The sequence below is a fragment of the Rosa rugosa genome, chromosome 1 (genome assembly GCF_958449725.1).
Source record: "Rosa rugosa chromosome 1, drRosRugo1.1, whole genome shotgun sequence".
NCBI classification, from domain to species: domain Eukaryota; kingdom Viridiplantae; phylum Streptophyta; class Magnoliopsida; order Rosales; family Rosaceae; genus Rosa; species Rosa rugosa.
In genome coordinates, this window is record NC_084820.1 from 12,732,997 (window position 1) to 12,760,779 (window position 27,783).

Here is a 27,783-nt window from a genome sequence, read left to right on the forward strand (position 1 = left end):
TATTTCTAGCCCAATGTTAGAGTTTGAATTTTGATGCCACAATCGTTTTCAAGCTATGTAATTCCTGACGTAGTGAGATTATGATTTAGAAGTTCTCTTCATATTTTGTCAAAAAGTTAGACACAAGTTTTTAACCACTTAAAATCTAAGCTCAGACTAATCATAGGAATATAAGAAAAAATTCTGTTCGAGAATCTAATCTGCGAACTAAATGGGACCTCAAGAAATTTGGATGGAAAATTACCCGAACTCACAAGATCCTATGTAAAGGGGGTAAGGAGAAGAATGGGACAAAAAGCAAGAATGCATAAGCTTAATTCTTTTGTTGGCCGAAGAGTTGTGTTTTATGAGCTACAAGGGATCATTCTACATCTTAGAGTACCCTGCTAACAATTTCTCGAACTAACAACTCCCAAAAGTAATTTCCTCAGTAACCTGGAAGCAACCGAAAAGAATCAACAAGTTGAACTTGAACAAAATAGAAGAACTCAACACGAAGAGGCTTGCTATAAATACAAACACGATAAGGCTCCGCCTAAGGATCAGAGAACTGAAGAACAATCAAGATTTGCAGAGTAACTAGGGTGTTAAGCTGCCCAAGTTTAGCTCCTACAACTGGAGGAGCTCCACAGCACTTGTTTGACTCTCTTCCTGAAAACCTCTGTCCTGGTTGCTCCATCTGCCAAAAGAAATCAGTACGGAACCAATGAATTTTGATTTTCTCATAACTGACTTCAAATGTTAACCACAACATGTCACGTTTAATTCGAGTCCTGCTGGTGTTTGTTTTCTTCAACTTTCAGTTCTCAATCATGTATAACAAAATAACTTTGGTTCCCTATTACTCCTCTATGTGACTCTTTCTGAATTTTACAATCTGGGCAACTCCCTGATTTTAGTTTTATGGACTTTAATAACATTGCTTGAACACTGGTTTGCATGATGGCTGCCTGATATTGCAATTCATATACATATGCTCTACTCTTCTCCAACAAAACCACTGAATTGACACCAATAGATGGTAGGACAAACTCAACTAGATTTTCACAGCAAGAGTTTCAAGGACCCTATAATGTAAACTACTATTCAGACAGCAAGAACAAGAAGACATAAATAGTACTCAACTGCCCGAGATGAGACAAGTAATCTTTTACTAGTGCACATAGACAAACAAGTAGAGAGACAGAAGAAAACTAACATACTAAATCCAAAATTGGAGCTTTCAGAGCATTATAATTCCAAATGGCTTCCAACTTGCTCCATCACCAACGGGCATCCTTGTTAAGACTTCAATCAGATCAGCTCAGTCCGGGTGGGCAGATGAAGTAATCAACATAGTCAATTCAAGACCAACCAACCAGAACTCCATCCATACCTATCCTGTAGGCTCTTTAGCACTATCACCAGGGACTGAAGAAGTAACAGTACTCACTTTCTTCCGGTCATTCCCAGCATTAGGAGGAAACCACTTCTTAGCCTTGGGCTTCTTCCACTGCTTTCTATTTACAGATCCTTGCTTCTCTCCACCAATCCCTGTTGATGATGGTGTAACCTCTTCACCATCATCATGAGGGACACAAGAAGCATCGAGTTCTTCAGGGACCAAACCAAGACTCTCCTCCACTCTCTTCCAGGCATTCACAACATTAGGAGGAAACTTCTTCTTAACTGTCCGAATCAACCCCTTGGCCTCCTTCCTCATATTTTTCTTCATCAATCCCTCCGCCAAAAACTTCAAAGTATTAAAATCCGGTATCTTATGCATCTCCACACTCTTCTTGAAAACCCTGTACGCCTTCTCAAAATACTCATTCTTACAGAGATAAAACACCAAAGTCCTGAAAGTGGCCGCATTAGGATTAAGCTTATTCACCTCCAACCCCCTGTAAACCTTCTCAGCTTCCTCCATCATCCCACACCTGCAATAACAAGTCATCAAGTAATTGTAGCTAATAGCATCCGGCTTCAACCCGGCGCCAATGATTTCCTCAATCAAAGCCTTCACATCTTCGGGGCTCCCATTGACATGAGCATACATAATCTTCACATTATACGCCGCAACATCAACCTCACAACCCTTCTCCACCATCTCATACCACAACTTGTCAGCCTCTTCACCATTTCCTTTCTTATACAAAGCATTGAATATAGTTGTAAATGTCACCGCAGTTACCTCAATGCCCTTCTCCTCCATCATCCGCACCGTCTCAATCGCCTTCTCCGGCTTCCCAGCTTCGCAAAACGACTTGATCAGAATCCCGTACGACACTTTATCAGGAGACACGCCATACTTGCTCGGAATTTCAGCGAAAAATTGAGGGACTTTATCAAACTGTTTCGAAAGATTGCAAGCAGTAAGCAAAGAATTGAAAGAAATGGCCGATCTCGGAGTACCCAACTGGTCCATTTGGTCATAGGTTTTCAAGGCGTGCTCGAACATGCCTGCTCGGCCGTAGGATCGGATGAGGGTGGACAGGTACGGCTCTTGTTTGATTTTGGGGTCGTTTTTGTGGGACTCGATGAAGGACTCGATGTCCGCGAACCGGTGGGACCTGGCGAGGCGGCGGACGGCGAGGTCCTGAGCATAGCGAGAAGAGGTGGGAGAGGAGTAGTGCTCGGAGACTGAGGAGTAGATTTCCAGGGCTTTGTCCGGGTCGTGTTCGGACCGGAGCTTTGACTTGGCCTTGGAAATGGAGATGGACGATTGAGCGGCGGTGGTGGACAGGCGGCGGATTGGAATGGAGGAGGAGGACATTTCAAAGGGTTTTGCAGTTTTCGAAGGAATTTTGTTTATGTTTTAGGGGTTTTGGGGTTTTTAGGGATTTCGCGTCTCATTAGGTCAATATCTAAATTTTGTACCATTTACCGGTGTGATTATCAGATTTGTATTACCTTGCCGTTCTTCTGATATCAGAATTCCTACGTCGTCTTCACAGAATCTGGTTTTTCCAACACCATAAATCTCCCAATTCGTTTCGATTTTTCTGTTCATCCCAATTTCCAACTCCATAATCTTCATCTCTATAGAGCTCAAATCACAATCATAATACACGATATGGCCGATAAACAGTTTCAGAATTTGGAAATTGGTAAATCTCCGACAAAGTCGAGCATTTGAGAATGAGGACATGAATGGCAAATATTCGCAAAATTCACATCATAGTTAGTACACATGCAATTTCATGTGAAAAACATAATAAATTGACGGAGAGAGGGCGGGAGATAAATAAAAGAGCAAATTTATAACCGTCACCCAATTGATTTGTAAATGTGCAAAACTGCATCATGTTCATCCTAGTTATACACTAGGCTACAAAGATCCCACTACAGCAAATAACTGGGAAGAAACAAATAATTCAGACAATCTTTAAGTTAATACAAAGGGGCTAGCTACTAGCGTCATAGTCACCCTGGGTAAACTTGTCCTCCGGATAAAACACTGCCACAACTGGATTCCCACCAAATTTCCTGCCATTCATCCCTGTACGGGCTTTTGTGGAACCATCAACATCCGCATACTCCAAAAACACCTGCAAATACATATAAGTTTTAGCAAAATGAAGATTTAACAACTGAAATTAAAAGAGGCTAATGAAGTTAACTGTATTAAACCATAAAGCACAAACAAACCTTTCCAACTCCAGGTGAGGGTTGACCATCTGGTCGTGGACGTGGAATGATGACGCTCACAAGTGAACCTGCAAACCAGTGATATCAGATAAATGTTAGACATAGACATCATTACAGTCTCAGGTGAAAATCAGTTAGAAGGTTTGGGAGGCTTCTGTCTGAATGTTAGGCCTGATTCTTTATAGCACATTGTGGGACTACAAAAAAGGCTGTAAAACAGAAAGATAATGACAAAAAAGAAAGAAAAAAAATCAATACCACAATAAACGTTGCCGGTCAATTAATAAACTAAAGTAAAATGCAGGTAACAATGACTGAAGATTTACCAAATTTCTCGCCCTCTTGCTTCATATCTTCCACTATGTCTTCATACTCAAGATCATCCTTCAGCTCATCCTCTGTAACTACTTGTGTTAAGCATACAACTTTGGTGGCCACCGAAGCAGGCTGTTGCAACAACAGGAACCTCTGCAAAATACAGAAAATTAGAATATCATACACCAAACCAATACGAACTGAAAATAGTAACACGAATCAAAGTGTCATCTCTATATATTTCTTAAAATTAGTTTTAATCCATAATAACAAAAAAGTTAACCAACAAATATAAAAATATCACTCTGGAATAATACCCACAGCTTATATATAGCCTTCGGTATACTCGTACGATATGCATACAAACTGAAAATAGTAACACAATTCAAAGTGTCTCTTTCTATTTCTTAAAATCAGTTTTAAATCACAATAACAAAAAAGTTCACCACCAGATACCCACAGCTTATATATAGCCTTCTTTATACTCTTTCAAAAAAATTCATCAAAGAAACCTGTCCATAAGAGATGAAAAAAATAAATGGATATTTTCACTAACCTGCAATGCAATTTGCTGCTGTGCATGCAACAAAACACTCTCTTGCTCAGGTTTTGGCTGGTTGGCACCTTGATTAGCACGCCTGACCGTGAGGGTCTTGTCTCCCATTTTAATCCCATTCAGTGCTGCACAGGCTATGTCGGTAACTGAAAGATCTTGGTAAACACAAAAGGCATATCCTTTTGAGTTTCCTGTTTCCCTATCTTTCACTAGATCAAAACCACGGAGGGGTCCAAAAGACTCGAGCAACTCCTTGATCTGTACTTCTGTAAAGTAATAGGGTAGACCACCAACAAAAATGCGATCAGGTCCCTCAAGGCCACCAGCAGAACCTGGTGTCAGGCCGACATTAGCCAAGTTCAGATTTGGACTGGGCTGGCTTGGACCAAGTGTTGCAGCAAGAGATGGGTTGTAGTCACTAGGTCTCCTAACCTTAACAGGGGCACCCTGTTTTGTTTCCCAAATAAAGTGAAAATACAGGTCAGTCCATGTAATATGCTCAGTAGAATGTCAGGGAAACATAAATCTCAAAAGAAAATATCAAAATACCTCGAAAATAATCCCATCCAAAGCCATTGCATTGCTGGCCTCTTCCACAGATCTCATCTCCACAAAGGCAAATTTTTTTTCATGGTTGATGTAAACATTGACAACAGCATCTCCTGCAAGAACAATAAGAATCAGGTAATCATCTATAGGGCAAAATACTTGCTTGTATACACATCTAGTGAAAACATAAACATACCTGGGCCAGCAGTGTTCCCTCCAATAGCATGCATTACATGGCTGAAAAATGTAGCAACCGACTGCACATATCCAGAAGATGGTGTAAGCTTAAGCTCTTAAGCAAATCAAAAAAGTAACAAGTAAAGCAATCTCAAGAAATAATGACCTCTAAAACGAATATCAAAGTATAATTTCTAAAATGAATATCGAAGTATAATTAATGCTTATGTAAATAAATAAAAACAATAAAAAGGTTGGCAAAGAGGTGAACCTGTTCATTTGCTGTAGGGGGAAGCCCTCCAACGTACACCCTCCGGGCATGCCTAGTAGCCTGATACCAACATGAGTAACAATTGATGTCAGAAAAAGTCCACATAAGTAGACAAGTAGTATATAGGAAATAGTTCATAAAGAACAGCAATTCTCACAATAATGCCAACCTGTTGAGTCATTGCCTGCACAGGCATAACTGGAAGTGCTCCAAACTGCTGCAAGCACACAAAAGTAAAAAATTAAAGAGAATCAGGAAAACTAAGATGTACATCACATATCATTTTGGAGGAAAGGAGAAAGTGTGCTTGCGTGCGTGTGTGTGTGTGAGAGAGAGAGAGAGTACCTGGCCAGTCGCCAAAGGGAACATGTTTGGGAACATCCCAGGAATGGTTGGAGTAGCTCCAGGAATCTGGCCTGCAGAGAAAATTAGATCATATTTTAGCCATCAGAGCAATACAAAAATAATTTCTAAGACTTGTTAACAACAAGTGCCAAATGACTCCTCCGCCACTTCATTTACCATGATACTTGAGCATTTCCCAACATTCAAAAATAGTTTATCAAAAGAGACGAAATAAGTACATCATTTACAAGTTCTGGAGGAAATATTTGTAAGACTACCAACCGGTGCATTGATTCCTCCTTGTACATAAAAGCTACAGAAGTCGGCTCACACCCATTGTCAGCACAGTGGGGCAAGTAGCCCAACATTGCCTTCTTACAACAACATACACGACATAGAAACAAACAAAGAAAAACACGAAACACAAGAAAAACCAGAAAAATCTCTCAGTCCCAGAATTATGTCACCAAGTAAACAATAAAAAGAGAAATTATAACCCTTCCAGAGACCAGAGCTTTATCATAGCTAAGTGCACAAGTGAAGGAATAAAATATAGCTTACCAAAATACACCATGCAATGGGATATGAAGTTTCCACACTAGTCCAACAAAGACAAAAGCAGTTAACAAAATACAATAATCCTAAGTCTAGGAGGGAAAATATACCTGTCACAGGAACAGCAGCACCAGATAATAGTGCAGAAGCAGGAGGCGCCATGTCAAAACCGCTAATTCTTTTGCTGCAAGTAGTTAATGTCAGCATTTATGGACAAAGCCAATACATACAAGTCATAAACAAAAACATATATGTGGGAGATTACTTTACTCCGAAATAAAAAATCATATACCAACATGAAAATAAAACAGAAACCTGAGCTTTCAAATTAATCAAACAGTTCTTTATTTCACTGCATATAATGGGTGAAGTAACACATTTGAAAGAAAACCGTTTCAAAAATATGCAGACACCTGAGTTTTCACCACTTAACCATTTGAAAACTTAGGAAGCAGGCCTAATGATTCATGACAGGAACAGATGCAAGAGATAGAAAGAACATTAAATAACTCTGAATATGCAGAAACCTGAAGTTTAACCACTTAATCATTTAAAAACTTAGGACGCGAGCATTATGATTCATGACAGGAACTGAAGACAGACTAAATACAAAAGATAGCAAGAACATTACTCTGAATAACTAGTTGTAAAACCCAAAAACAAAAAGCTAAAGTCGACTCTATTGTCCGAAAAAACTTTAGGTGCATATGATGAGAGTCATCAAAGTGATGCAACAACTTTTTCTATCCCAAATTACATCACTAATTTCTCACACAATATACCTTTTGGAACGTGAGCGTGAACGCGACCTTGATCTGGATTTATGCTCAGACCTACCCATGGAACGAGATCTGCGCCTATGCCTATCCTCCCTGTCTCTGTCATAATCCCTCCGCCTGCAGGATTCATAACAAATAATTAGAACATTTTGAAAGATTCAATGTGAAAAATAACAATCTACACTTGATCAGTTTAATATAATTATGTAAGAATGAAGATTTCAAGGTGCCAGAATTGCATCAATCTTCTGAAAAGAAGATTCATTTGACATGTATAACTCAAAATTGTTCATACCTATCACGGTCGCGGCTACGGTAGTGATCCTCATCATCATCATCATCCTTATCTCTCCTTCGCTCATTCCTTTCACGATCCCTGTGGCGGTGATGATGATCATGATCCCTGTCTCTGTCCCTTTCTCGTTCCCTATCCCTACCCCTGTCTCTGTCCCTCTCTCTATCTTTATCCTTGCTTCTCCCTCTATCCCTGTCCCTCTCTCTATCCCTGTCTCTCTCCCGATCTCTGTCCCTCTCCTTATCGCGCCCCTTTTCTCTACTCTTTGAAGATTCTCTCTCATAATCACGGGAATGCTGAAAAAGAGACAAAATCAGTATCAGTTGTAGTAAATGATAGCATATTATAAAAAAATAATAAAATCAAAGATACAAAAACACACCTAATTTTGTGATACTAAATATCAAAGTAAAGATCAGAATGTCTAAGATATAACGGAATGCACTTGCATGATTCCGAGACTGCCATAATGAGAAAACATATATATCTACCAAATTCAATACTAGTAGTCAAAAAATCAAACAAATTCATATCAGAAAACATGCACAGGGAAATTTATCATTGTTACAGTAAATCCAACACCATTAAATTCACGCCAAAAATCCTGAAATCAAAATCAATCAATCCAACCCAACCAAAACCCTAGAAATCTAACTTCATAGCATAGATTCAAACAAGATAAAGAAAACATCTAGCGAAAAAAGAACCAAAACCCTAGAAATCACACCAACACTCTGAATCAATCTTTTAGCATTAGAATTGCGAAATCGAAACCAAAAAAAAAAAAAAAAATCCATTCACTGGTACATGTGACTATGAGTACCTGAGATTTGGAATCGCTGTAATCGTCGAGACCGCCATGGTTAGTGCTCCGCGGTTGGGGAGAGGAGCCGTCAGCGTCCTCTCCGTTACCGTCGTACCTTCCTTCGTAGTCGGCCATCTAGGGCTTTCAGTTTTCTTGAAGCTCCAATTTCTCCTAATTCGACGGTGGAATTGAATCGGAGTATTGTCGAGACGAGAATGACTCGGAGCTCTCTGAAATTAGGGCTCGCGAATTGTGCCTTCTCTTCTTTATATAGCACTGGTTTTTTCTTGTTGGGTAATGACTCTTTTAACTCTTGGGTAGTTTTCTCTCGGGTAAATAAGTTCTTATCTGTTACGGGTAATTTCAAGTGCCCTTGTGGGCCTCATGTAGTTTCCGTCTGGGATACAAGCTGGGCTTCAGGCCTGTGTTTAATAGAATCTGGTTCCCTTAATAAAATAGAATAAAAGGTAAATTCCTTCTTCTTCTTTTTTTATTGTTATTTTTTTAATCGGGGATAAGGTAACAGGTCATCTCGATTACGTTAGCAAGTTAATAACACACTCACTCAGTATTTAGACTGAGGTCCCCGTGAGACGCACGAACCCGAATGCCCAAACTAGTGAGAGTTTAGACATGTAGTTACATGCTAGGTCGCTCGACCAACCTTATGTGGTGTGGTTATTTATCTTTTTTATTGATAAAAACTTTAAGTACTTGCGTTTTTAAATAAAAACAATTTCAAGTGCAAGTAATGGTTTGGTTCAATTGGCATTCATTCTGAATCAACTAAATCCGATCTTAATCTCTGAATACAGAGAACTTAACTAAATCAGAACTTTCGAACTACTTCGATTTTTTGTTCTCAGTACCAAATCGATTCATAAAGTTGAGTAATTCAATCATAATAGCCTTCTCAACCTCTAAGCAAAGCAGCAGGTATGATGCTTATTTGGTCCACTTCAACCTTGTTCACAAAATCTAATGGTTTGTTTGTTTCATTGGTCATTTACCTAACGTCGATCAAAGAAAACATTCATAGCTTTAAATATATCAAAGTGGCGTCCACACACACTAGTGTCGCCATAAACATAAAACTACAATATAGTTTCCTTGAACCGCGAAAAAATAATGTCATCAATTCAATCATCAGTTTCTCCAGTATTATTTCGGCCCGCCATCCCCACTTTTCAGGTACCATTGAGAACCTTTAGACACACAAAGTTCAGTCATGACCTGCAGAAGAAGAATATATATCTCAGTATCAGAGGAATCCTAAGCAACAAAAAAGGAATGCAATGTGCTTTTCTCAGGATTTTAATGCCTAGTCTTATTTTCTTGTGAAAAGAAAAAATAAAAGAATTCCCATGCCTGGAGAAAGGAGAAAGGTGACGATAGGTGCCAGATTACAAACATAAAATACAACTTACCTTGCTATATTCATTATTACTGATTTCCCTCCCAAGTTCCTCCTTAGCAGCTATAGTAACATCCAGCTTTTTAAGTGGCCCTTTATTCTTACCTTGTAGAAGTTTAATTACAACATCCCTGCACGAACAACCAAGGATAGATCATTAGGAAATAACCTTGTAACAGACACCACAGCATCACTATAGTTGCACTTAAAAAAATGCAATGAATGATTCTTACAACCTCTTTGAGAACACCATACAGTTCCAACACCTAATAGTCAATATATAGAAGAGAACGAGACCAACCTTAACTGATCATGCTCTGGGTGGTCTGGCGATGATATCAGGACATATGAACCATGAATGTTCACTGCAACTTGTGTTATGACTTTCTGCAGCTCTTCTGGAGGAGCCTCAAGGCCATTCCTTGCAGCTGTTAACTTTTTACTCTTAGGATCAACTTTTGGATGCTGCATTCTGTCGACTGTCAAATGACGTAATCCATCACATATCAGCTGAAAGCTGCCAAGAAATTTGCATATCAGTCAAACCAAAAAGATTTGAAAAGAAACTTTAATGACTAAGTATCATAGTATGAACAAACATCAAGCATCTATAGATACCCTGGCTACAAAAATATTTTGATCACAAGAATACTCATATAGTGATCCAAAATCCAAACTACTTCCCTTCCTATTTCTTTCCTCATCAACCTCTTCCACCAAATCATATAAAGAGCAAGATTTTTTGTCACAAATCACACAAGCACCTACAAAGATCCTTACGAAAAACACCAATTCATCCTTCATGAGTGTTTATTCATCATTTTTTTTTTTTTTTCACTTCGACTAGAGAAGTGTACTTTTGTCTCTCATTGTACTATATCATAACTCTAATATCTGCCTCCAGCAATCTCAAAATGAGCTTAAAAAAAAAGGTTTCTCCCAGGTTATCCTCATCAAACAAACAAGAGAATAAGAAAGTATCACATGAGAGGCACTTCATTGAAGAGCAAAAATGCTCATAGGGAGAAGATTGAAATACACTTAACGTAAAGTTAACAATCTTCTACACCACCTTATAACTACTTCTAGGGTCTGTTCTGTTTGTAAGTGATGATTCTAACTGTTGAGTTCAATATACATTCATGATTCATTAAACGTGCATATTCAAATCAATCCGACATTTTTAACTACTAATTATTCCTTGTACATTTGTACCTGATAAATTGAAGTAATTGATGAGTTATGCATAAGTAGCACAACTGCCAAAAAGCAATGACAGATTGGCCAGAAATTTGGTGTAAAAAAAAAAACTGCTATATGAAACCTATGCATTAAATAGCAAGCATGATAAAAAAAATGGTAAAAATATAGCAGGTGGCATGAGAAGTAGAAAGGTTTACACTGGAATTAAGTGTCAACAGGTCCTATTTTCATAATTATTATTATTTCTTTTTATTTTGTTTTTAAGAAAGAACTGGTCCTATTTCATTATGATAAGGCCCATAGAAAATTTTGAACCTTGTGATGCTAGCCAAAGTTAGCAATTATATTTTGAGTCCAATATGTCTGCTACAGAAAATTTCTTTGGCATAAAGCCACCTTCTGGGTTAAAATAAATCATTGAATAATAAAAACGGATATAGTTTCTCTGCAATGTGAAATGTGCAAAGGTTAAAGCTCCAATATCTTACTTGCAAACCTTGTGTTTCTGAAGAACTTCCTTGATGGCATCAGGTAGAGCTGCTCGGGTTTCATCTGACATGGTTCTCACTCCTCCACTGGGAACTCCACTTGCACTTTTACTAGGACCTTTATCAGAATTTGGTGATTTCCCAATCTTACTAGTCATGCTAGCATTCTTCATATCACGGTGAGGCTTAAGGGCTTCCACCAATTGTTTATCCATCCTCTCCCAGATCTGTTCCTGGCTTTCAGAAATCTCTGGATAGAGTTCTGCAAATGACACGTCTGATTGCCCTTTAAATTTCCAATCTCGAGTCGAAGGTCTGTAGACAGCTAAGACTTTCAAGGTTTCGTCAAAATGAGGCTTTAGTGGCGGGTAGACGTTTAGTTCTGAATAACTAATTACAGGGTTCTTCCAAAATGAATTTAGAATGTAATTTCTAGCTGTACGCAGATTGTCATCCTCTTTCTTTCTAGACGAGCCCTCTTTCTTGGGATATAGCAATGCAGTTTTTGGAACCCAAAGATCACGCAGCAATAGACCATGCTTTTGAAGGACATCCAAAAGTTCTTTTTCCTGGTTACGAGGAGCATAGTACTTCTTAAGATCACTGAACCGGCGAGCTATAGGTTCCTGTTAAGGCAGAATTAATCTTTAATTAATGGAAAATTGCTTGGTTACTTTAAAAACTTTTCAGACATCAAGACAATAAGTGAAGATATGCCGTTGATATGTTTGAAAAGGTGATCCCGGGTGACACCATAAAGACATGCATTAGCTTCAAATTTACCACGGTAATATCATGTTAATGTTGAAGCATCCAACCCAACACCAAATGGCAATGGGTGGAGAGTCCCAATATAAAGGCTTTGAATCCCATATGTGGGAACTATACTCACAACAACAATCAAAGAAATCTCAAGTTGCAACAAACCTCAACAAGCAACTTCTGGATACGCTCCTCCAGAGGCAGGTTTAGCAGAGCCCTGAAACAACATCAATTCATGTCTTTCGAATTAAAATCAAAAGCAGGCAAGTTTCTATTCATTAGTTGTGAGTTGTGACCGCAGCAAACAAATAAATATATAAAGATACACATCAAATGAATACAAAACCATGTGATTGACAAAAAACTTTGTTTCCAGCCTATTTAATGATAATGCATTTAAAAGGGAAGCTCAATAAATGGGTATAACATATTAAGATTTTTCCAATAAAGAGAAATGAAAATGAGAACCCAATAATATGAAATGATCGCACCTTTTGGAAGAGCCTTTGCACGTTCTAGGACACAAGGAGTTAACATAGTCATACCTTCAAAAGTAGTAACCATTCAAACATCAGTTTGGCTTATTTAAATACTCTGAAGAATAAATGAAAATGTAAGTACTGGGTAGGAACAGGACATACGGAGTCATTGTAAATTCTATAGGAGAACTTTCTTGTACCACCATTCTTTTTAAATATCTAGCTGAAAAATCACTTTCTGAGCCCTGGTACTCAAGTGGAACCCAACTCTGGCAGAGGAAAAACAGATACATGATACATATTGATGCAGAATATAATATACCATATATATATACATACATATATATATATATATATATATATTTATCACAACTGGTCTAGTAAAATCAACCCTGCAATCCATACTGGATCATTTAGAAACTCAAACTTGGATAGAATACAATAAGATTGAAATATGTAACACGTCAAACAGACCACAGTTGTGCAATGCTTAATAAAGATTGCTATAGTGGCATGTCTACTTGTTATCATGATAAAGATTAATATGATTCCCATTGTTTCTCCAAACGGCATACAATTTTTTTTTATCCACATCAGGTAAGATAAAGAATAACCACCATCATTCTCCAAAAAAAAAAAAAAAAAAGGAATAACCACCAAAATAACCAAAATCAAAAGAAGAATCTCACCAGCAGAGTTTCTCAAGTTTGATAAAGTACTTTCTAACAAAACGAAATAGATGTATGACCCGTAGTATATCAGAAATAAAACAACAACAATGTAAAACCACAATCCAAAAGCATGAAAAATTGTCGACATAACAATGAAGAAAAATGACCAATTTGTTTGGTCCTCAAGCTATCAACAAATTAGAAGATAAAGGATGTTAAAGACCCAAGAGAAGTAATCAAAGATGCAAAAATCATTAGATTGAATCTTGAGTCAAAGGATTCAACAGAAAGGAAAACAAGAGTTACAGGACTTATGTTGAGTTACAGGATTGAATCATGAATCCATAAAAGAATTAACTTCCTTACATATAAAGCCAAAAATTATGGCTGCAGTAAAAACAACAACAATCAAGAACAATAAAATGAAAAGCAAAATAAAGGGAAACGCTAGTAATGGCTGATTATAGCAAACCATTGTTGTATATCAACCTTTCTTACGAAATCAGAATTCATATAGCAAATTCACATACCTCTTCATCTTCAGTTGAGGACTCCACACGCTTGTTCTGGAACAGAAATAGATGAATTGTTAGTTTCACAACATAGAATTCAGTTAAGTGTTATGGAATAGACCTAAATAACAGAAGAGAATATAGAACCAAAACTTGTGATACACAGTCAATCTCTGGGATGAAAGAGAGTACCTGTTTCTTTGATGGAGCCAAAGATTTTTCCTCACTATAAATCTCTCTTTTAACAGTAACTTCTGCATCCCCTGTGGCCTTGCCCTTCCTTTTTGAGCCACCAGGCTTTAAATGCTCCAGTGATGGTCGGAGCTGCACAACTGCATGAACAGGATTCAAGTGTAACTGCAAGATGAAGAAAGTGCGACACATTTTCAACGACCCAACATCAATTAGTCAACCCACACACGTTTCTACCAAGGGAATGGCACAGTCCATGAAAATCATGAAACAAAATTTAGATTATACATTCGGTGAAGCCAAATGCATAGTTTCCATCAACCAAGCAATCCCATAAATTCATAAATGTCCAAATTACATATCAAAAGCACCTTTTTTTAATGAACTACCTTTTTTTTTAATGTGGCACGTTTAACAAACCGAAAATCCTTAGTTTTGTTCCCTAAGATGCTCATGCTTTTGGCAGACTTTTTCAGGAACTAAGAGATGGCATAAGTACGACGAGCATCCACATATCACAAAAGTAGGATGATACTGCAATACATACCTTGTTGCCCATCAAAACCCCAACGGCATAGCCAGTTGAACGGCAGGGATCCCATTCTGTAGCCAAAGTCTAAGAAAAAGCACAAAAACACACTACCCCATTACTTAACATAAAACTATAGGCAACAATGTCACAACATTCAAAGTTCATATGCATAAGAAATCGACCTGCTTTGTCATTTTGAGCCTGTCAGCAAACTCTTGATCACAATTCTTCGAGTAAACATCTAGAGACAAATCCACCTCCACTTCAGCAGTGGCAGGTTTCACTCTTATCTGTAAAAAAGAATCCCAATGTCACTACCTGCAACTCCTCTCAAAGCAAATGCTCGATACAACAGTCATCCCAAGCCGAAAATCTCACCTCCTCGCACCGATTCTCCAACTCGTACGGCCGCCACCGAGGCCTCAGAGGATATTGCAAAACGTACAACTGAAAATCCCAAATTGAAAAACGAATTAGGGGAAATTAAGACAGATTAGAGTCTAGTACACAGAGAGTGACAGACCTGAGTGTTGGAATCGACTCTAGGATTAAAGAAGACGTCAATTTCACGAACGACGGTGTCTTCAGCGTCGTCTTCTTCCATAGGATCGTCGTCCTCCTTCGCTTCTCCATCGGTCTCCATTTTCACGGCGCCATTTGAATCATCTCCATTGGCGCCTTCTTCTTGCTTCTCTTCTTTCTTCTCCCGCACTGCGAGAACCGCCACGTCATCGAGTGCTTCCGGCTTTGGCTTGAGCAGCTGCGGCGGTTCCGGCTCGGATTTTGGGACCGGTTTTGCAGGTTCCTTTTTGACGGCGGGTTCGGGTTTCGGTTTCGGTGGGGCGTTTTTGGACCGGGGCATGAACCTGGAGACCCGAGCAGGCTTGCTCGGCCCTTCGAGGTCGTCTAAGTCCATACTCGCCGGAACTCTGTGGTTCTAATGCTCCGGTGAACGGCGGGAAACGGAAGGCGACGCCGTGAGACTGTGAGGTTTTGGGGAGGTTGTGGAGGAGTGTTTTTTTCTTTGGTGGGCTTTGTGGGTGTGCCGTTTTTAAACCGTGACGGCCAAGTTTTTGAGCAAATATATACAGGTCTTGGGCTCAGCAAGAGCTTGGATTTGAGGTTGGGCCAAACTCTAAGCCCAAACATAGAAAAGGTACTTCTGGTGATTTTTTGAAGTCCTAAAAAAACTTTGCATTTGATCAAAAAAAAAAAAAAACTATTGCAAGTGCTTGAAATTTTTTACAAAGGAACCTTCTATGTGCTTGTAACAAAATCGCTTTTATAAGAGTGTTACGTTACAAGAGCCTTCTTACGTAATTGAGCCCTAAATATACAAGAGTTGGGAATGAGAGTATCAAGAGGGTTTGGTCTTGAGAGTAACATCATAACCCATAAGAAGTTAAGAACCAATCTCCTTTTTTGGGCATGTGAAAAATAATTTTAGTTCCATTTGAAATCATACATCATTTGTTGGAGACCTCATGTTGCGGTGTGATATATAGAAACAAACGGTGTACACTAAGCATTATAGTGCTACTATGTATAATATTTCCGTGATCTTTTCATCTTTTGCTTGGGTGCTGAGAAACAGATTATAACCCTATCAGAGAGTTTCTATTCTTCTGACTTGTTAATCATCGCAGCTCACAAGAAAAAACAATACATGAAGCAATTATTTTGCGAGGCTTTATTGGGACATCTAAAGGATCGGAAAACATTGTTTAACTAGTACATGGCGGCCCAGCCATCATTTTATTGTTTCATTTTCTTTTGGAGTAATAAAGGTCACTCGGTAACACAGGAACAGGTTCCCAGTTCCAACCAACAGTCCAACACATTCTTCACAGTGGCAACAAACTAAGTGTCCACCAAAACATATACAAGAATTAATTCACTAAATCCCTTCATTGGTCCTGAAAAGAGAACAGTACGCAATTAGTGTGATTAGAGAATCTTAGTTCAAAAAGTGGGCATGTTTTTTATCAATGATTCTTTCATATTAATGCTTCGTTTGAGGCAGATGAGTTTTGAAATTTGGAATAGCAGGTGGTCAAGCTAATCAATCAATGTTGATCTGGCCGTCGAGCAATTTATTCATGCTCATTGCCTCCCATCACCACTTAAGACCATTTTTCAGATTCTTATGATTTTGTAAAACTTTGAAATTGTTTCGTACCTAGTTGGTTGTAGACTTGTAGTACTGATCGATTTGTTCCTTTTAACGGACAGTGTTTTAATGAGGCCACTCCTAACAACTGGAAATAGAAGAATTTGATTGTTTAATTTGACACGATATTGTTAAAATTCATAGGCTACAAACCCTAAAATTAATGACTTCTATCTATAGTTATTTCCAAAAATTATATTAGACGTGTGGAATATCAAAATCCACATTGTGTCATCTAATTCGATCAGATAGTTGGCTAGTGTTCTTTCTACTTTTACACTAAAAAGTCTCCTTTATCAACATTACTTTTCCTAGCACAATGATCTTTTCTTTTTCTTTACTTAATTTGCTGAAGATGATGAAGTCTAGTTTCTCTTCTACTATAAATACATGCATGAATGTCTAGTACTCTAGTTAAAAATTCATCTAAACAACATTAATATAAGATTTACATCAATCAACGATTGTCAATCATTCATTTATACGTTTGTGATTACGTTATTAAACTATTATTACAACCTAATTAATATAAGATTTTACATCAACCAATAGTTCAATAATTTATTTATGTGTTCGTGATTACGTTATTGTTGGTTCAATCTTAGGGTTTGTATATGTTCTTCTATCCATCGTTTTTGTGCAGAAATATCGATTTCCTATCTCACATAGATGTGATTCCATTCTCCTTTTGTTGTGGCAGCAACGTCCATCAATACAATCTTTCTTTGGGTTTGGATGATTTTAAGAGTTGAAATCGTGATATCCCGCTGGCCACCCTCTTGTGTCTCTGTCATGCACAATTTGCAAATTAAAGAGATGGAATCACCTTTTGTAGTGAGGTTGCCAAAGGGAGATGGGAACCCTATTAGAAAAGTTTGAGATATCCACTTCTCACCTAATGAACTATGAGACCTAGCTTAGCTATACAGGCCAGTCATATTCCAATAGCTCTTTAATTTGAACCAAATTGTATAAATGACTGTTTAATTGGTCCATGACTCGTAGTTTTCATATCGCAGCAACTGATGACCTGAAAAAACCACATCATGAAAGGAACAAGACAGAGGGAGAAAGAGAAAAGGGTCGTGAAAAGCACATGTATGCATGGCAAGATTCATGTAAGTGATGGAACATTAGAGCAACAAGAAGATCGATTGAAGCTTTTTTCATTAAAGCTCTAGATCTTTTCTTGTTGTGGGTATGTAACTTTTAAGCATTTTCATCATCGACTCGATACCTACCATACTTTATAAACTTTGGCATCGAGTCTCGATTACAAATTATAAATTCAAAATGATCCATGCAGGAAATCATGCCGTATAGGCTAAGTACGTACAAGTTGTGATATATTACAAGTAAACAAAGCAAGATCCATTTGAAAGAAAAGTCATGTGGTGATTTTCTCTTTTTTACAAAGAGCTATTGAGTTCTAACTCCATGTAAATCATGAGCAGCTTACATTAGAGATTAGAAAATCAAACATCAAAAACTCTTAACTTTCATCAACCTTAGCTTTCGATCGACTGTGTAATTTATTTTTTTATTTTTTTCATATATTTCTTGATGGATCGATCGTGTGAGTTTGTAGTCTCATATTCAGTTATCTGAAAATCCTATCCCGAGCTAGATCCATGTTGCAAAATATACCAGATCGAATTCAGAAGATGGTCCAGATCGATTCATGGACCCTATAAACTTAATGGCAGATCTCAGCAATGTTATACGAACAGAAGCTGCAATATTTGACAAAAAAGCGTTGTAGGGTCATTTACTATCATCACCTCGATATATTAAGGGATTCAAAAATCACAATTAGCCCCCTTGTTTAAGCTTACTCTTCGTACGTACTTAATTTAGCCTATCCTATTTCAGTATCTTTCTTAATTATTTTTCAATTAAACGAATAACTTCTTCTCAAAAAAAAAAAAAAAAAATTAAACGAATAACTTGCATTGTTGTTAACTGAAAGTCAGAAAGTGTTGCTTCCAGACCATAAGAAAAATTAATGAAAATGTATTCAAAATCCAATCAACTTGCTCTAGTCAAATATTTTGTGAATCTTACTGTGTGGCGTAGTCAAAAATTTTGTTGAAAAATATCACTATATCAGAACCTACAGAAAAAGATAATCAAGTACGATGTTAGCATAGTTCTACTTTTACATTATCCATAAGTTTCTTCAATTCTAGTGTTGCATGTCCTTTAGAAGGGTGGGTTATTAGTAGGTCAAATTGACATCTACTGTTCGTAAAGGTCAATTAAGTAACCCTCCTCAACGCCGTTTGGCTACTGCCTAAGGTTCTTCGATTCTACTTTCATTTACAAGTTCAATCTGCTTCTCTCCTGTTGAGTCAAATTAAAGACTAGCATTTTCTGTGATGCTTCAATACTATTGGTTATTGGTGTACGTCATACAACTGATATTGTTAAAACGTTAATCCCCTATTGTCAAAATACAATTAAGTGTGAGATTTTATTTTAAAAAGTTTATGCTCTTTCACCATGTATTGAAACTTCATCGGTTTCTCCCATCACACTTTTAGTTTGTACCAAACTACACCACTTCAATGAAAATAGTGAGCGGTCTATAAACCCTAATGAATTTCTTCAAAGGGCCTCATTCCTGCCTAATTACTTTGAAACTATAAAACAAGATGCAATCCAAGCCTATCCCAAGTGATAATGAAAATCTGCATAGAATCTCTGCCGGCTTTTTGGTTGTAATCCAATTGAACCTTTAACTATTTTGCTCATGAACCTAGCTTGCTGTTCTGCTAGCTTTTGTTAAACAAATTTGAACATAAAATACTAATCATAGTAATTTTTAAACCCCATGTACTAATTATGTTTCAAAACCATGTAAAGATAAACAAAAGGATCATTTTGTCAAAGCGTTCACGCGTGCACGTCAAGCATAACGTGTGCTTTTATGGGGAAATATGAAGATAAAGGAACTATGGACGCCCACAGACGTTTTTTTTTTTTTTTTTTTTTAAGTTTCCTGGACGCCCACAAACTAAATTAACCACATTTTAAACTTATACTTTACCATTGGAAACCACTTATATGTCCCAAAAGTGCCATAAAGCCTGTTAGGTATCATGTAAAAACCTTTCAAGTTTTGCTTTGGGCCTCTGGCTCCTTTTTTCACCCTAAAAAAAACTCAAATATATCAAGCAAACTAAAACCATTTTTGAAGCACGTAGCATCATGTAAAAAACTTTCACACTAACTTTATTATGGCAATGTTGTGATTTTCTTAACTACTCATAATAAACTCTTGATGCAGGCCGCTCTCGTTTTCTCTCTAATAGCTAGGGTTTTTCCTAGTGGACAACTCTTCTTGTCCTGCGGCGCATCCGCGTGGGCGTGGGCCTCGGCGCATCAGTGTGGGCGTGGGCCTCGGGCCTCGTCAGAGTGTGGCGCGTGCAGCTGAACAGGCTCTGTCTTTCTTAGGCTTGTAGGTTCCTCCTGATGTTTCTCTCAAATGGCGAGGATTCTGTTGGGTATCTCTTGCAAGCGTTCAACAACAAACAAGTGGCGAGAGGTCAGGTCGGCACTTCTGATCCGTGTTTGCAAGGCGTCTGTTTGGTTTCACTTTGGCTTGTGCAGTTCGAGGGCTGGTTGGTTGATTCTGCACTATCAATGGATGTCGCTTGGTTCAAGTAGGTCACCGTGGTGGTGGGTTCCATGGTTTGAATGGTGTGCAAGTTGGACGGTGGTCTCGATTGCGAGGTTGGTCTCCTTCCGGGATCCTAGAGACGAGGAGGCGTTGGCTTTGATGAGGTTGGCTGAAACGGTGAGGGGCAGATGTAGTTTGACCATGGATGGTGGTGAGGGGACTGCAGTGGAGTGACGACGGTGGCGGTGCAAAGTAGATGGAGGTGTGACGGTGGCAGGCAGTCAAGGGAGCTGTTGGGCCTGGCAGTTGGGCGCCTGCAATTTCTACGTTGGCTGGGTAGGAGATTGGGCATGGATTGAGTCATTGGGTCATTTTTGGCCTGCTGTTATTTTTCTTGGTTTGTTTTATTGTTGCTTTTTAGTAGATTGTGGCTTTATGCCGGAAATAAGTTCTTACCGATACGTAGTAGGGCGACGTGTGCTTGTCCCGGTATGCACACATCAGTGTGCATTGTCTAACTTAGTGAGGCAACAAGCTATTTACTTGATTAAACGAATGCAACCTCCTAGTGGCATGATGAAACAGAGGGTCGTCGGATTTGTTTTTGTGCGACAACATAGTACGAAAGTTGTGCTATTTGTAATGATGCTTCTTCGTGATAGAGTTATTTTTCCGGTATGTTACCGCTTTGTTAAGAAAAATAGAAGTGGTCGAGTTGGTAAGAGCCTCCAAGTGTGGTACCCTACAGCGGCTTCGAATCCCGCCGACGTTGATTAGAGTTAAATCCTAATCTATTCTTGGTGGTTAGAGGGGAAAGTGTTATGACATGACTCCCCTCTCCTGACACGGATTAGTCTATGGGTCTAGAAAGCCTTTAAGAATACCATGTGATATCGATAAAAATAAAAATAGAAATAGAAATAGAGTAGGCAGTCGAATACTATTTGCTAATTAGTGCATGTCGAATACATAAATTTAGTGGAGATTCCTGATATTATTTCACGATGTTCTCTCGATACTTATTATAATATGGGGTTCATGGTCTATATTCCCCCTTGTATTTTACAGTTTTATTAATCAAAACTCGAGACAGCCGCATTAGCTCCCTTTTAAAAAAAAATAAAAACTCTTGATCAAATGTTTTGTTTCAGATTTCGTATCAATCATATCCTTATTATATAGCGTGTGCATCCAAATAATAATAATAATAATAAAAATAAGAGTTCTTTTGTCTTTATTAATGTAAAGATCGAGAATAAGAATTTAAGCTGGTCTCAATAAATTAATTCAATTTTTTTTAACAACTCGATCGATAATTGAAAAACAAACAATTCTCATTCTCGCAACTCGCAAGTCTTCATCATCAATTCACGAGTTTATTATTTTGAATAAGGAAACACGTCATAAAATATATAAAGCTTCGAAAATGTTATAGAGTGAGTAGAGTCCTTCAAACGTATATTTAGCACACACATATCTATTAATATTCCCAGAACACTACCCCGATTCCCTATCAGAAAAATCCCCAATTATCCTTTTATGGCTTGGACTCTCACAGAAAAATTCTTGTTCCGACAATTCAAATGTACCGAAATCAAGGATTTCAATGGTCGCCTGTACTGCTGAGTATGAACCACGAGATCGATGTTTAATTGCTAGGACTTGTCTCTATCCCAGAAAAATGGGGCCGAGAAATTTGAAAATATGTCCCTAGCCAGCCTGTTATTTAAGATTATCCTCCTTTAAAGTATTATTAATTTCCTCTTAATCATCTATGACCCAGAACATGTTGATGGAATAGAGGACGAAAAAGAGTGTGCATGAATCGCAAAAAATCTACGTTGCATGAAAAACGTTGATTTCATTTCTATAATAAAATGGCTTTAGGATGAACCGATGAAATTAGTGCCACTTACAAGTGAATACAGACAAACCAAGAACATTAGGATATTTGAATGGTGTTCTCACTGTTCTGACCCTTTCTATATCTTTGACCCTACCCTTTAATTTATAGCACCTACTGCATAAATCCATCTTATCGATGAAGACACCCAACTGGGTTTTTGCTTTGTTTCTGGAGAAGATCGATCAAGACGACTTCGTTGATCTTAATTAAGCTGTCGTTTTATGGTGGAATGCTATGTGTCTTCTTCTTGCCTTCGTTGTCTTCATGCATGCCAGGTATCATTTAGTTGTTTTATATTTTACGTCAACCTTTCGTCTTATCCTTATACTGTTGTTTTCTGTCTAATATGATCGTATTTCTCTTACATGGAAAATAAAATCGCAAACGTAATAGTACTCAGGATTCCTGTTCTAGCTGGTTTGAATGCATCTTAGGTAGTCAGAATACTAATCTTTTGGACAATGAATCTAAATACTATGGACTTGTATTAAGGTAGTTTATTTAATATATATATATATATATAATTAGCATATCAATAAGGCGCATTAATTTACGTGATTAGTAGCGAATATAGTTGAATAAGAAGATATAAAGAGTATATAAAGATATGTTAAACTACATTTAGTTTATGATAGATAAGTTAAAAACATGTATATATGATAATTACTCAAAATACGAGGATTAATAGTGATCACATGTAATTCACACTAAATTAAGTTCGTAAAAAGTGTTTATATGTAAATGAGATTTTATAGCAATATAATTATCTAAACTGACCTATGTTAATCTTCTTCATGTTCAATAAAGCTTTTAACTTCCTAGTTTGTTGAGGCTCCATATATGAGGTTTGACTCTAGCCTTCATATACATCTCCATTAGAAATCAAACCCTAAAATAGACTATACTACTATTCTTTTCATTTCCATTTCGATTTTCAATTCGTTCGGTGAGTTTCGTACTCACCTTTTTCTCTTCGGAATGCGAGATTCCAATGCTCGATGCCTCAAAGTCTTATCCTATAGTCTATAAAACAGGGTTCCATTTCCATCAAAGCAATAGAACTATAGAAACCATGGTATTATTCTAGGGTTTTCTTCTGCTGCATGAGGTCGGATTGACTATGATTATCACACCCGCTATTACGCACAAAAATCCACGTGAATACATTTCCACTCCCACGTGCAAACCCACGTCTCATTTCACCGCGCAGTAACCCAAAAAAAAAAAACGGAGCAGTAATTCCACGCTGTCAGGCCTAGGCAACCCAACAACGCGTCCAACATCAGAGTGGGTCAGAACACAAGAAAGGCCACCAAATTTCATATCAGGACAAAAGTAGTTTGACTTTTCTGAACTTAAATCCCCGGTCGTCGACCATTAATCTTGTCCTTTTTGGTAGACCAAAACGCATTCAAACACTTCACTAAACGACAACCACCTCGCCCGACATTATACGCCTCCAAAACCCGACACGTGGACTTTGAATAGCTGCAAAGCTTGAACTAGAAGTCATGGCCAACCCAGCTTAACACTAGATTAAACCTCACTTAATCGCTCTCTCTCTCTCTCTCTCTCTCTCTCTCTGTACTTTTCAGCTAAAGACTTCGTCTCTAACAAGTCACACAGAGCTTTTATTCACAGAATCTCAATCCCTCTCTCTCTGTTCACAGAGGGGTCTTATAAAAACGCTGTCTTTTTCTCATCTCTGTTCCGTTGAGCTGAAAGCTCAATTGGGTTTTGTTCATATAGTGTAAGTAGTTGTGAAGTAGGACTCAGAAAAGCAGCTTTGAGATAGATAGAAGTTGGGTTCAATTTTCTGATTATGACCAATTTTCACTGTTGGGGGCAGTTTTGAATTTTGGGGTTTCCTTTGTTTTTACAGTCTTGGGTTTAATCATTGTGTTTCTGGGGGCGTAATAGATATTTTGGTCAGAGATTATGAGCTGGTAGGTGGGAATAGCCAACAAAAGAGGGAGACCTTGACCGGTAGATGGGATAGAGATGAAACTGAACCCTAGAAAATGAATACTTGTACCTACAAAGCTTCTTCTTTAGGAGTTTTGAGATAAAACCCAAGTGGTAGATTTTTGTTTTTTTGTTGCTCTTCTTCTTCTTCTGTAGATTGAATTCCAAAAACCAACACACAAGTAAGAAGTGTCCTTAGTTTTCCGATGCCGACCGACTTAGATAACTCCTCCACAGCTTCAGGGGAGGCCAGTGTTTCTTCCTCCGGTAACCAAACAGCTCCGGCTCCAAAACCCACCACCAAGAAAAAGCGAAACTTGCCGGGAATGCCAGGTAATTCGAAAGCTCCCAAATCGATTCTGTACAGTTTTGGTACCACGACTTGTTTGGTTAAATTGGATTTCTGGGCTGTTTGACTTTGTTGCAGATCCAGATGCAGAGGTGATTGCTCTGTCTCCCAAGACCCTTATGGCAACGAACCGATTTGTTTGCGAAATTTGCAACAAAGGGTTTCAGAGGGATCAGAATCTGCAGCTCCATCGGCGAGGTCATAATCTGCCGTGGAAGCTGAGGCAGAGATCGAGCAAAGAGATCAAGAAGAGAGTCTATGTCTGCCCTGAAGCTTCTTGTGTCCACCACGATCCTTCTAGAGCTTTGGGCGATCTGACTGGGATTAAGAAGCACTTTTGCAGAAAGCACGGCGAGAAGAAGTGGAAATGCGACAAGTGCTCGAAGAAATACGCGGTTCAGTCGGATTGGAAAGCTCATTCTAAGATTTGTGGCACCAGAGAGTATAAATGTGATTGTGGGACTTTGTTTTCAAGGTAAAGTTATAATCTTTATTCTAAAGTTTTGTGATTTTGTGCTTGACTTGTTGGGTTTTGGGTTTTTGCTGAAGATTTTGGTTTTGGTTTTTGAAGGAGGGATAGCTTCATAACACACAGGGCTTTCTGTGATGCTTTGGCTGAGGAAAGTGCTAGAGGTCCTTCTCAGACTCAAAATGTGAATTTGAATTCAGAATCAGACCCAAAGGTTCAAACAGTAAATTCACCTCCACCTGCAGCAGCAGCACAGGCTTCAGTTCCATCCCAACCCACTACTTCTTCAGCTCCGTCTCAGCCAGCAGCTCTGCCTATTCAGGGTTCAGGTAAATATACCCAAATTTGGAAAATTCCCATCTTTTCAGTTGGGTTTTGTCTGGATGTGTTTTGAGTCTAAATAAACAACAAATCCAAAATCTTTGTTATCCTTATTCTGTCTCTCTGTCTCTTTCTCTTATAGATCTTGGAGTTTAGTAGTTTTTGTCTGTTATGAATTTTCTTGTCAACTGCAATATATATCACACAGCATGGAAACTGATCAGAGATTTGGGAATTGGACAAATTAATAAAAATAAGCTTCTTAGAGGTTCCATTAAACTGTTTAATCTCAATAAAGATACAAGTGATCAAAAGCTCAAAAAGAGAGAGTGGGTTAGAGAAAAGAAACCATTATTGATCCTCCTTTTCCTTTCAAAAGTCTTTCATAGAGAAAGGCTTAACTTTCCATGATGTATGCTTAAGGGACTCATATTTGGTTTTATCTTGTCTCCTTTAGTTGGAGTGCCAGAGTTGCCCGAAAATCCCCCAGAAGATGCCCCTGCTGTGACTCAGCGGAAAGGACACTGTAGCAGCAGCAACAGCTCAAGCAGCAACGGTAGTACAAGCAGCAGTGTATTTGCAAGTTTATTTGCTTCTTCGACAACATCTGGAGCAAGCTTGCAACCTCCTCAGCCTCCTGCATTTACCGACTTAATTCGAGCCATGGGGCAACCGGATCAACCAACTGACCTAGCGCCATCTTCTTCAATTGAGCCTATCTCTCTTGGCCTCTCAACCAGTCACGCATCCTCAATTTTTGGATCTGCAGGACAGGAGCGTAGGCAGTATGCGCCTCCACCACAACCAGCTATGTCTGCCACTGCACTACTTCAGAAAGCTGCTCAAATGGGTGCAGCAGCAACTAACGCATCGTTGCTTCGCGGGTTTGGCATCGTCTCCTCATCTTCTTCCACACAGCAAGATAGCATGCAATGGAATCAGCGGCAAGCAGAATCGGACAGTGCCTCAATTGCTGCAGGGCTTGGACTTGGTCTTCCTTGTGATGGTTCTGGATGGAAGGAATTAATGATGGGAAGTCCTTCAATGTTTGGTCCTAAGCAAACCACACTTGATCTTTTGGGATTGGGAATGGCTGCCGGTAATAACCCCAATGGTGGCCTGTCAGCCCTAATTACATCCATCGGTGGTGGTATAGATGTGGCTGCTGCAGCTGCATCATTTGGAAGTGGAGAATACAGTGGCAAAGATTTGGCAAGGAGCTCATGAAAATTGAAAATGAAACGAGCGCTTTTCTCCATCTGACTTGAGGAATCCGTGTACAAGTATTGGATGTTGCAGAATGAAGAATGATGGCAAGACATATATAAAGTAAAAATATAAAATTGCTCTATTGGGAGGTGAGCATCAGAACACAGGCAGTTGAGTCTTTTTTAATGTTCTGCTGCCATGGTGACTAAGGGTGAAAACGTCTGTCTTGCTGGTGTGGACGATGTGAAAGATAAAATCAGAGAACCTTCTATCCTGTATTGTTTAACTAGGGGATTTCAGCATACTGGATGTGTAAGCTAGAAGAAGAGGAAAGGGAAAACATGTGTGTCTTTAAGGTGCTTTGGTGAATATGTGTTACATTCTTTAATTTTGTCAAATTTCTGAAGCCAAGCCTAGTAGTAAAGGCTGAGTTTGAATTTTTACCACCATGGACTTGTAGAACTAGGCTGTAGTAGAAACTCGTAGTAGTTTGGGGCTGATGTTGTAAAGTACTGTTTCAGTAGGCTGGTTTAGGACTCCTGGACTCGATCAACTTCCATCTCTTGTACTTATCGTTAAACTAAGATTAAGTTATTATGAATATATATAATGTTTCCTAACTTCGCTTTTTTACTGTTGAGCAACGTTTTGGTTGGCTGCTTGGTTTCTGACTTTCTGCTTCTAGAAAGTATAGGGAATTGAAATTGACACTCATTTTTTTTACAATTAAATTAAACAAGAATATATACACACACACTATTATTAAGAGAACAATCAATCCTCTTTTAAAAATAAAAAAAAATAAAAAAAACTTCTATTCAAAAAAAAAAAAAGGGTTTGGTAGTCATAATTTAAAATTTTAACAGAAATGACCTTATAAAATTAATAAACTTTGATAATTAATTAAAGGGTGGTGCTATTCACACATTCACACACCCCCTCTATTTTTCCATTACTTTAATATAATTTTTTTTACAAATTACCCTAACTACCCTCTCTTGTAATTATGTTTATTTTTTATTTTTATTTGGCAAGTCAATCATGAATTAAACATCATTATACAATAAACTAATTTTTTTTCTTGTGAATGTCATTGCTGATTTAGGAAAAAAATGATGGGCAGAACAAAGTGCAATCTATCAAAAATTCTACAATTAGTGTGGCAAAGTTTAGGGCTCAGATGAAAAATCCCGATGTAACTGATTTTGGGGATTTAGATATGTCATGATTGCTATACAAAAC

The 27,783-nt window shown here is 38.2% G+C and overlaps 4 protein-coding genes across 13 annotated transcripts; 1 reads left to right on the forward strand and 3 right to left on the reverse strand.

The window, feature by feature from the left end:
* Positions 1–317: 317 nt before the first annotated feature.
* Positions 318–2,787, reverse strand: LOC133718416 (small ribosomal subunit protein mL103 (rPPR7)). Of its 2 annotated transcripts, none has more exons than XM_062145261.1 (2): positions 1,203–2,787; positions 318–679 (listed from the first exon to the last, which is right to left on the reverse strand). In XM_062145261.1, exon 1 carries the CDS (start codon positions 2,753–2,755, stop codon positions 1,376–1,378), a length of 1,380 nt encoding a protein of 459 aa, XP_062001245.1. In that variant the 5' UTR covers positions 2,756–2,787; the 3' UTR covers positions 318–679; positions 1,203–1,375. The 2 variants fall into 2 exon arrangements, with proteins under 2 accessions (XP_062001245.1, XP_062001236.1); XM_062145252.1 differs by having other exon boundaries at positions 1,199–2,787.
* A 436-nt stretch (positions 2,788–3,223) lies between these two features.
* LOC133718433 (splicing factor U2af large subunit A-like) lies at positions 3,224–8,522 on the reverse strand. Of its 9 annotated transcripts, none has more exons than XM_062145287.1 (13): positions 8,296–8,522; positions 7,473–7,768; positions 7,181–7,294; positions 6,509–6,582; positions 5,844–5,914; positions 5,668–5,712; positions 5,499–5,558; positions 5,247–5,307; positions 5,051–5,163; positions 4,502–4,948; positions 3,957–4,098; positions 3,631–3,698; positions 3,224–3,530 (listed from the first exon to the last, which is right to left on the reverse strand). In XM_062145287.1, the coding sequence occupies exons 1-13, from the start codon at positions 8,410–8,412 to the stop codon at positions 3,387–3,389; spliced, it is 1,752 nt and encodes a 583-aa protein (XP_062001271.1). In that variant the 5' UTR covers positions 8,413–8,522; the 3' UTR covers positions 3,224–3,386. The 9 variants fall into 9 exon arrangements, with proteins under 9 accessions (XP_062001271.1, XP_062001261.1, XP_062001269.1 ...); XM_062145277.1 differs by having other exon boundaries at positions 5,656–5,712; XM_062145285.1 differs by having other exon boundaries at positions 5,668–5,715.
* Positions 8,523–9,168: 646 nt separating this feature from the next.
* Positions 9,169–15,571, reverse strand: LOC133718478 (uncharacterized). Its single transcript, XM_062145332.1, has 13 exons — positions 15,054–15,571; positions 14,909–14,977; positions 14,713–14,820; positions 14,546–14,614; positions 13,999–14,163; positions 13,825–13,860; positions 12,786–12,892; positions 12,636–12,689; positions 12,310–12,361; positions 11,383–12,008; positions 9,993–10,208; positions 9,705–9,822; positions 9,169–9,510 (listed from the first exon to the last, which is right to left on the reverse strand). The coding sequence occupies exons 1-13, from the start codon at positions 15,444–15,446 to the stop codon at positions 9,439–9,441; spliced, it is 2,085 nt and encodes a 694-aa protein (XP_062001316.1). The 5' UTR covers positions 15,447–15,571; the 3' UTR covers positions 9,169–9,438.
* Positions 15,572–23,789: 8,218 nt separating this feature from the next.
* Positions 23,790–27,161, forward strand: LOC133718487 (zinc finger protein GAI-ASSOCIATED FACTOR 1-like). Its single transcript, XM_062145338.1, has 4 exons — positions 23,790–24,526; positions 24,621–25,017; positions 25,114–25,340; positions 25,790–27,161. Exons 1-4 carry the CDS (start codon positions 24,400–24,402, stop codon positions 26,557–26,559), a joined length of 1,521 nt encoding a protein of 506 aa, XP_062001322.1. The 5' UTR covers positions 23,790–24,399; the 3' UTR covers positions 26,560–27,161.
* The last annotated feature ends 622 nt before the right edge of the window (positions 27,162–27,783 follow it).